Raw genomic sequence first — 10,159 nt, 5'->3', positions numbered from 1 at the left:
TTTTTACCAATTACTCTTGTCTGCTCAGAGCCCGATAATATGCGGTTGGTGAGAGGAACCAGTTGCTGTGCCGGTGGACTGGAGATAAAGAAAGATGGAGAGTGGAGTAAAGTGGATGTTGATGATCATTCAGCCTGGAATCTAAAGGCAGCCGACGTAGTGTGTAGACATCTTGACTGCGGCTCTGCTGTTTCAACAGGGTGGAAAGAGATGGCTTTCAACACAGAAATACGGAAGATTAGATCAACTTGTCTTCAATCCAAGTCTGCAGTTAGGGAGTGTATATTAACAAAGTCTTACACTTCCCGTTCCAACCTGGAGATCAACTGCTCAGGTAACACCACACCAGGCAACACTTCAGCTATAACTGTAATCTCAGTCTTTTCGCTTGCATTTGTATTTCACAGATGCTTTTGTTCAAAGCACGTCCAAACGCGGTACCATCCAAACTACAGTAGATCCAGGAGATGTCATCAAGAATAAGAGCTTAGTTTTACATTCCATCTGACAGCGCCACATGGTTGCAGATGCATGCAGCAATGCATAGGTTTATGGGAAATGAAAAGGCAGCTTTGAGTAAGTTATCTTATTCAGCCAGCAATAGAGAACTACGGCTGGATGTACCAGACTAAGAATTAAGTCAGCTGAATCAGATTTGGCTCTTCAATATGAATATGAAAGCGCTGTGTTTTATAACCCACCCATCCACCCCGACCTTTTCCCTAAGCAGTCCACAGCACTTTGATACAGCAGCAGTGTATGTGTTACCTACAGCTGTATGGTTCATGAGCGGCCCGATACGTTGGACAATTTATGTTCTGGTTGGGTGACACAAGGCCCCGATCAGACAGAGCGCGTTTTATCAGCCTTGGGCAGCTTTTTCAAGAAAATTGAAGCGTTTTGCTCACTGCTTTTGCATTGCTGAGCGCCTCATATGTTTCTGCTCTATGCGCCTTGCATTTTTTCAAGAGTGCACTGAACGCCTTGAGTTGAAAAAAAATTCCAACTATGAGAGAAAAAGTGCCCAAAGCCAGTGATTTGGTGGTTGCCTAGCAAGAATAACAAAAACACGGAAGTGGCAACGCTGTTGTATTGTATTAGTGTATTAGTGTTATTTTGCAATGCCATACTTTTATACACTTTCAGTTCTTTGTCTGCATGTTTTTCTGTCTTTTCTTTCTCTTTTTTTGTCTGTCTCTCTCTCTTCTTCAGACTCTGTCAGGCTGGTGAATAGGACTAGTCTGTGTTCAGGCAGACTGGAGGTGAAGTCTAACCAGTCTACCCAGCCGTGGTCCTCAGTGTGTGAAGATGACTTTGACCTGCAGGATGCAGAGGTGGTCTGCAGGGAGCTTGGCTGTGGGGCTCCTTCAGTCCTCCAGGGGGCGCTCTATGGAGACATGGAGGCTCCAGTGTGGACCAAAGAGTTCCAGTGTAGAGGCCATGAGTCTGCTCTGCTGGACTGTGACAGCTCAGATAGAAACACCTGCTCTTCTGGCAAAGCTGTTAGACTCATCTGTTCAGGTAGAGTAGAGGAGATGTAGCTTTGAATTAACTGTAACACTTCATTTGAAATGTGAAAAAGACTGACATAACACCGTTCATGAACACGAACAAATATGTATGAATAGGTGACTGTCATTAGGTGTCATTCGGTAAAATATGACTTTTTAATGCAAAGTTAAAATAGTTTAAGACATTTGTGTTATGATGATTTGATAATAAGCAAAACAATGTCTGTGTAATGACTTCTATAGGTGTAGAAGACTGCTGGGGACTTCCCATGGCACACTGAACCAAGGGTTTAACTTTAGGTTCAACATTGGGGGGGTGCAAAGTTGAAATTCTGAATGTCAAACACTTCATTTTCTGCATTCTGGTGATTTTCTGCATAGATGTATGGCGCAAATGTCTTTATTTATGTAATGTATGAAATTGTAATCGTTTTTATTGTGGGGTTAACTACACACTGAGCTCCTCTCCTCCTCATGCCATTCCATTATACCCACTGATATAATTATTATGAGTCATATTTCTGAATCTCAACCGGTCAAGGCAGATGGCCGCCCACAAAGAGACAGGTTCTGTCTGAGGTTCCTGCCTGTTAAAAGGAAGTCTTTCATACCAAATTGCTCTTGCTCTTGTAGGAATTGTTGGGTCTGTGTAAATTATAGAGGTCTAGAGCTACTCTATCTATAAAGTGTCCTGAGATTTATTTATTTATTTATTTGTAGTTTATTTAAATAGGGACAGATACAAAAAAGCATAGATTATTACAGAAATAACAATCCGATGCCTGTATCACAGTGTTTGTAGCCAAGGCTAATTCGCAACACCTGTCCCTAGGAGGGCTTTTAACAGATAACTCCTGTTATGATTTGACACTATGAATAAAATTGAATTTAACTTAACATTAATTAGGCCTGCCATGACTTATTTATAACAGGTTATGTTGTCTAGGTTATTAACACAGAGATTGTTGTCTTGCTTAAAGTCATATAATGCCAACTTTACATCAAAGGAAGGTCTGTGTGACCGAAACCTTGTGAAATATATATAATAAAATAATAAAAGTATTTGCATGCGTAATGGACTTAACATTATTCACCTAATGACACACCATGTTCATGGTGTCATGTCACTCTTATGCACACCCTTCAAATAAATTCTTACCAAACATACTTATAAAAATGACTTAATTTATTGTATTAATTATTCTGGTGTCTCCGTTCAGACCCTGATGTCAGGTTGTCAGGAGGAGCCAGTAGCTGTGCTGGTACGCCAGAGATGAAACAACAGGGACAGTGGAGACCAGTGATTGACTGGGATTCTGAATGGGACCAGAAGTTATCATCTGCAGTGTGTAAACGGCTGGACTGTGGTTCTGCTGTTTCCACAAACATCAGCAGCAGCTCTTCAGAAACAACTGTGTGGGGGATCAGTCGTTCTTGTGTTCAGTCTGATTGGATAGTACGGGAGTGTTTATGGTTAACAAGTACCAGGAAAAGCCCCACAAACCTGGAGGTGGTCTGCTCAGGTAACCCTTAACAGTGACAGTCACATTCTTAACCTTTACGTTCTTTTGCTAATAAACAAATCCTGTCATCTTATCCGGTATCTGGTGTAGACAACGCATATGGTCGCTGCGAACCATCTGGTCATTCAGAGCAGTTAAAAAGGAAATATTGTCTTAGTTTCAAGATGCTGTTTACTCCAACCCTATCCTATCTACAGTATGTTATGTAACTTTCAAAATAGTAACATAAGACCATTTTTGCCACTTTTCTTGTGGCAGGAGTTGTTTTGTTCTGGTTTAGGAAGACAGTTGGTGAACAATTAGATATAGAACAGGATGTACGCTTCATAGGATGGCTTTCTTTGGCAACTTTCATGTTTTTTCTCAAATGATTTACAGAGTTTTAGGCATTCCTTTATCAAATGGATTTAAAAGATAGTGTATATAGCTGCTGTAATTAGGGTTGGGTACCAAAATCCGGTTCCACTATGGAACCGGTTTCTACGCAAATGGTAGTATTCGGACCAGATTAGAATGCAAATTTCGTTTCCTCATTTCGGTTCCGACTGAAATATTTTCCCTCTGGCGTTCCGGACATTGGCAGACTCTTTTTTCTTTCTCCCTTTTCCGCCGAGTGGCGCACGCGTTTGAAGCACGTGTCCGCGCTATTCTCTGACTCTACAATCACTGCTGATAGAAGGCTTTTTGTACACGCTCCGAAACGGACATAAAAATATCACGCTATCGTAAATGTAGGCTACTTTTAAAATGACATATTTTCCCTCTGGGCTCACCAAAATGGACGTAAAAGCATATTAACCATTCACTGCACGTGATCGCTAATAAACTTGCTCTGCTAGTCTATCGGTGGTGGGGGAGTCTGCCCTTTCCAACTCCTACCTGTGTGTACAGGCCTCTTGGACACCATCTGAGAGAGTTTTCTCCTGTGCAGGACATGCCATAAGTCAGGAGAGGTGTCCTATCTTGCCACAGAAGGCAAATATGGTCATTTTTCTGCAAAAGAACTGCTAAAGTTTGAAGCTGGTTGGCATACCAACTCAACATTTATTTTGTTGTTACTTGTTAATAGTGTAAGTGTTATTTGTTAAATGATTGTAGTTATGTGTTAGGTGACTTAGGTTTACTTATCATATATTTAAGTACATTAAAACATTAATATATTGTTAAATTTGAATAATTTTCAATTAAAAAAAAAAACTCCATAAAAGAGCCTTTCTTTGATGTCATTTTCAGTTTTTCAAGAATCGGTTAAGGAATCGGTTTGGCATCGGAATCGTAAAAATCCAAACGGTACCCAACCCTAGCCGTAATTAGAGCATAGCCCAGGACCCCCACCCCCTTAGGTTAGAGCTGAGCCTTGAATGTTGCATGCATGTTTTATGACCCACCAATCCACCCAGACCTGGCAACTTTCATGTTTTTTCTCAAATGATTTACAGAGTTGTAGGCATTCTTTTATCAAATGGCTTTAAAAAATAGTTTATATAGCTGCGGTAAATAGAGCATATCCCAGGACTCCCCCAGGTTAGAGCTGAGCCCCGAATGTTTACAACATTCACCCCTGGATGAAAAACACGTTTCATTTTGCTCAGTGTTTATCACTTTAACAAAACAAATAAAGATGATGATGGTAGAATTTTATATTCTTGATATGTGGTCTTCATTTTCCATCCACTGTGTCCACAGATTTGCTGACTCAGCCAAACATCTCCTTCTCTACCCACATTGACGGGGTTTCTGAGGCCACGCAGCAGGGGTTGCGAGTGCTCATGGGCTCAGACTTCACCATCAGCTGCTCCATCCTGCCACAGTACCCAGGAGGCTCCTTCCAGCTCATCTTCAACACCTCCGACCCAGAACAGAAGACCTACACCCTGCCAGCTGTCAATCACTCAGCCCACTTCCTGTTCTCTGCTGCAGACTCCACCCACCGAGGGGAGTACCGCTGTGTTTATCACCTCTACGTTTTCTCCCATAACTTCTCTTCTGAGAGCCGGCCGCTCCATCTCACTCTCGCAGGTAACTTCACAGACAATCTGAGTCAAACAGGGAAATGTCACACTGACTTTCTTAACACAATTTACAGTCAAAGTTTGTCTAATTCAGGTCAAATATGTGTGACAAAATCGGCAGCTTTACCGTTGATTAAAATGATCAGACGTGATGATTTTAAATCTGTTTCAGCTTCTCTGAGTTGATCGTCAGACTTGTTGTCCTCCTGCTGGGTATGATGTCACTCATCACTGCCCTCTGCGTCACCTCGAAGGTACTGCACATCTTTATTCAGGGGAAGATTGGGTTCAATTGAGTATTTAGCATTATATATTTAGTTAGAAGAGATCAATAACAACCCATGTTTGCTGTCATGTGTTTCCAGGCCAGCAGAAAACAGAAGCTGAGACGAGTGAAGAACAGTGAGACTCAGGATCGTGTTCTCGTGGGTTCCAGGTCTGAAGGCCGGAGAGCTGAAGAGGCCGGAGCCCAGAGGGAAAGAGAAGCATCTCCAAGGTGCTCCTTAAACATTCAGATAAAAAAACAGTCAAAGATATTAGACAGAGGTTATCTGCACACTCAGACTAAGAAGAGTAACTTTTCCACCCGCTAAAAAAGTTTGTAACTGACTAATTTCATGTTTTTTTCAACACATTTGGAAGTGGTTTTAGATGCGTTCATTTGTTAAAAAGCTCTAAACCGTTTTTTACCCAGGTTGGTAGAAGACTTAGGTGCACATATTTGGTGGAAGGGCTTATGGGTCAAACCCTCAAGAAAATGTGACCATTTTACTTCTTACAGTCCCCTTATGGCTAGTAATAAGTATCTTCTTATTACTAGCCATCGTATTTTCCTCCATTCAGCGAGTAATGCCAACAACGATCCTTCTTGACTACTATCAACCCTCTCTGATGAAAACAATGACTGACGACAGCGTGCTCTGTGTTTACAAGGTCTAGAGAGATGTTCCGTCATTTCTGGTTAAAATTTTTTGGGCGACAATACAATTTTGGGGCGACAATGTTATTTTTTTTGATATTTTACACATTATACTCAGCTTCATATTTTAACTTTGCACTATTTTAAGTTTTGGATTATCTTTTCTTTAATGATTTTCTTTTTAAACACATTTAATGAACGTTGTTCGAGGGAGCCCGAGATCTAGGATGAAGAATTTAATTTCAATGATTGCTTTTCTGTAATTGATGTGCATATGACAAAATGACTAATTGAAGGCTCTCTTACATATTGTCGCTGTCGGGTGAAAACCTTGTATGTCCAAGGCTTTTCAGGAAATGAAAAAAATGCTCATTTGAAGAGATTTTATTGAGCTATTTACCTTCTGACCCTAAAAGTCAGATGAATATGCCTCGTCGCTGTTTAAATATTTGTAAAAATCCACAGACAGACAGACGTAAAGGGGGACAGATCGCTTTATAAAAATATAAGATACAAGGTTTCTGTCACGGTACAATGGCGGACTCAAATGCACGACTCAGACAGGGAATCACAGGTAATGGTCTTTATTGTTCAGAGAACAAATGCAGGTGAAGGTACAAAAGTGGCAGGCAAAAATTGTAGTCAGGAAACAAAGCAATAGTCCGAGAAACACTGGGAAAAAACAAACACTGAGAAAAAATGCTGGAGAGAGTGACTTACGTACAACTACAATCTGACTCTGGGAAGTGGCAATGGTGAGTATTTATGCATGGGGACTGGGGAAGCTGAAAACAAACAGGTGAAACACATTAGGGGCGGGGACGGTAATCATACAGGCGAGAAAGCAGACAAAGGGAGGAAGTCAAGTGACCTGGGATGAGAGTGACTGATGATTTCAACATAAAACAGGAAGTGCAAATAAACAAACAAAACACAGAATAAAAGCAGGAACATGACAGTTTTTGCCCGGCAGCAATGATATACAGAATACCAAATGTATAATATTAATAATATGTGATTACTAGTGAGTAGTTGAAGAGTTAAAATATATATGTAAACACAATTATTCTAACTTTTTGTTTGGTTTCATCACTGATGCTGTTTTTTTGTTTAATAAACTTTAATACAAAAGTCACTGCTTTGTTTTATTGATTGATGTTATGACTTCTTACTATTTACATTTGATATTTACCTTTATTATTTTTACATGTACAATACAACCTTTACTAAAGTACCATAAATAGCAGGACGTCTGTGTGTATTCAGAGCTGCTCTTTGATTCTTTCTGGACTTAATGCACTTTGCAGACAAACACGGCTGTTAACAGTCCTACAAACAGCAGATCCTGCACTGTTTTCATCAACCTGCTGAATGAAATTATTTTTAGTTTCAGCTGCTAAGACATTGTCCTTGACATCATTTACGGATTAAAACTGGCCGGGGTTATGAAGTCAAAGAGTTTAAATGCTGTGGCAAGAAAAGATTTGTTAAGATGTGTATAATTCCTAAAATAAAACATCCTGAAACACCTGTAATGTTTGGAATCTTTAGGTTTTTAACAATACAGCAGATTCATTAATCAATAATAATACTATTTACATAAATAAAGACATTTGCACCATAACTTGATGCCGAAAAGGCACAAATTGTTGAAGAAAGATTCACCAGAATGCAGGAAATGAAGCGTTTGATGCTCTAAATTTCCTGAGGGACGACCCAGACACCCCGGTTATAATTTGTCCCCCCAATGCTGAAACAAATGTTTTTGCTAGATAGGTGGACATCTCAACCTAGCTGCCTGCCCCCTGAATACACTGTGAAAAAGCCCGGTCTCGGGAGACAACACAGGGGTCGTAAACATCAAACAGACACCAGGGGCACAGCCTGTGCACCAAAATACAACAAACCACCTTCCAGCCAATCACCGACAAGATGGTTGGGGGAGAGGGTGGGGGTTAGTGACAGTTAGTCAGTTAGTCATGACGAGCTTGCTCTGTTTTGTATGGTATTTACTTGGAATGTCAACAGAAGTGACGTCATGCAGGAATTCATAGTGCACCTTTAAAGTAGAAATACAATACACAACTCTTAAATGGGGCTAAGTTATAATTTGAACATTTTACCCTTTAGGCTTCACACTTTTGCCATCAATCATTAAATCAAGATATCGTTTGGATTTTTACGATTCCGATGCCGAACCGGTACTTTTAAAAAGATTCCGATTCCTGAACCGATTCTTGAAAAACTGAACAATGACAGCAAAGAAAGGCTCTTTTATTGGAGTTTTTTTTATGATTTAAATTGAACAATATATTAACGTTTTAAAGTACTTACATATATAATAAGTAAACCTAAGTCACCTAACACATAACTACAATCATTTAACAAATAACAGTTACAAACAACAAATAACAAAAATAAATGTTGTTAAGTGGGTATGCCAACCAGCTTCAAACTTTAGCAGTTCTTTTCTAGAAAAATGGCCAAATATATGTTCTTTGGCAAGATACTACACCTCTCCTGACTTTTGGCATGTCCTGCACAGGAGAAAACTCTCTCGTAGATGGTGTCCAAGAGGCGTGTACACACAGGTAGGAGTTTGAAAGGGCAGACAATTTGCCACCACCAGGCTACAGGTTATTGTCCTGAACGATAGACTAGCACAGCAAGTGTAAAATGTTTACTAGTGACCCTGTGCAGTGAATGGTTCATATGCTTTTATGTCCGTTTTGGTGAGCCCAGAGGGAAAATATGGCATTTTAAAAGTAGCCTACATTTACGCTAGCTAGCTAACGGTAGACTACAGAGAAAGTGAGATATTTTTACGTCCATTTTCGGAGCGTGTAAAAAGAGCCATCTATCAGCAGTGATTGTAGACTGCTTGTCGGAGAATAGCGCGGACATGCTCTTCACACCACGAGCAGGCACCTGCGCAACTCAGCGGAAAAGGGAAAAAAAAAAAAGTCTGCCGCTGTCCGGAGTGCCAGAGGGAAAATATTTCAGTCGGAACCAAAATGAGGAACCAAAATTTGCGTTCTAATCCGGTCCGAATACTACCGTTTGCGTAGGAACGGTACCCAACCCTAGTCATAAGCTGTTCACATCTACCTATACAGATAGCACCCATTTTGCAATCGTGCCCTATTGATTTTTAATGTACAACAAGATGCAAACAGCAAAGTAAAGGGAGTGTATTCTTCACTGTTTTTATCTATTTAATACATGTCTGTGCCTTTCGTTAGCAACAACGCATCCATGGCGGCTAAGTGGCCTTGCCAAATAGTGGTTACCATTAGACGCACCCAAATAATGATGCTAATATGGGAGGAAACTGGTTCCGGGTTTTGTGCTATAAATTTATAATATTTTGAAGCAAAGTTATAAGTTGACTATTTTAATTGAATGATTTTTTAACTTACTTTTCATTACTAGCCTACACTTCTTATCTCCTTCGTACATAGAGCTCACAATCGATCATACCCCAAAAACTTCAACAGACTAGCCTACCTTATCAGCTGTCTCGATTGTGTCACTATAATCCAAAAACTTTTAGACCGCTCTTTAATCCTCCAGACGTGTGTTTTTTATGCAAACGGGCTAATGAGACTGGTGTGTAGCTAGCTTACAGCATAAACAAAGTAAACTCATGGCTGACGCATCTTCTTGAGCTGTCACTGATTGAGACACAGGAAGTTCTCAAAAACACTATTAGGTCTGTGAACATAAAACATCACAAAATTCACATTCATTCAATGGACCTAATATTTGTAGTTGCCTTACAAAAAGAAAAAAGCTGAGAGTCTTAATTAGCTTTATAGCAACTCATTTGGCAACGGCTTGAATATAATGGACGTTCATTAATAACAAAAAGTTACATACTAAAGCTTTAATATTTCAGTGATAATATTGCACAGAATGTTGTTTAGATATTGCTGGAATAGGAAGAATCTCCACTTCTGTGTCCTTTTTTAAAATTGTGAGATCATTGTGCTCACACAGCGAATTAGGAATCAGGGAAGAGAACTTGAGACACTCGTCATCTGTCACTGTGTATAATTGGTGCCAGTTTGACCACAAGAAAATAATGATATGACACACATGGGGATCAGGTTATATGCAAATACGAATAATATGTCAAATCGAGTAAATGCCCTTAGACCTGACAATGTGAACATCATCCAGCCACTAATAGAT

At 39.9% G+C, this 10,159-nt stretch overlaps 1 protein-coding gene across 1 annotated transcript in view; it reads left to right on the top strand.

Annotated features, from left to right (window-relative positions):
* Positions 1-10,159, top strand: part of LOC120551206 (deleted in malignant brain tumors 1 protein-like) — an 85,048-nt gene that overhangs the window by 1,368 nt on the left and 73,521 nt on the right. Inside the window, exons 2-5 of the mRNA XM_039788453.1 lie at positions 29-334; positions 1,213-1,521; positions 2,732-3,034; positions 4,721-5,053. Coding sequence (XP_039644387.1) covers positions 29-334; positions 1,213-1,521; positions 2,732-3,034; positions 4,721-5,053 — 1,251 coding nt within the window. The remainder of the gene's footprint in view (positions 1-28; positions 335-1,212; positions 1,522-2,731; positions 3,035-4,720; positions 5,054-10,159) is intronic.

This window comes from Perca fluviatilis, chromosome 2 (genome assembly GCF_010015445.1).
Source record: "Perca fluviatilis chromosome 2, GENO_Pfluv_1.0, whole genome shotgun sequence".
Classification (NCBI taxonomy): domain Eukaryota; kingdom Metazoa; phylum Chordata; class Actinopteri; order Perciformes; family Percidae; genus Perca; species Perca fluviatilis.
This window is presented reverse-complemented; position numbering and strand designations above follow the sequence as displayed.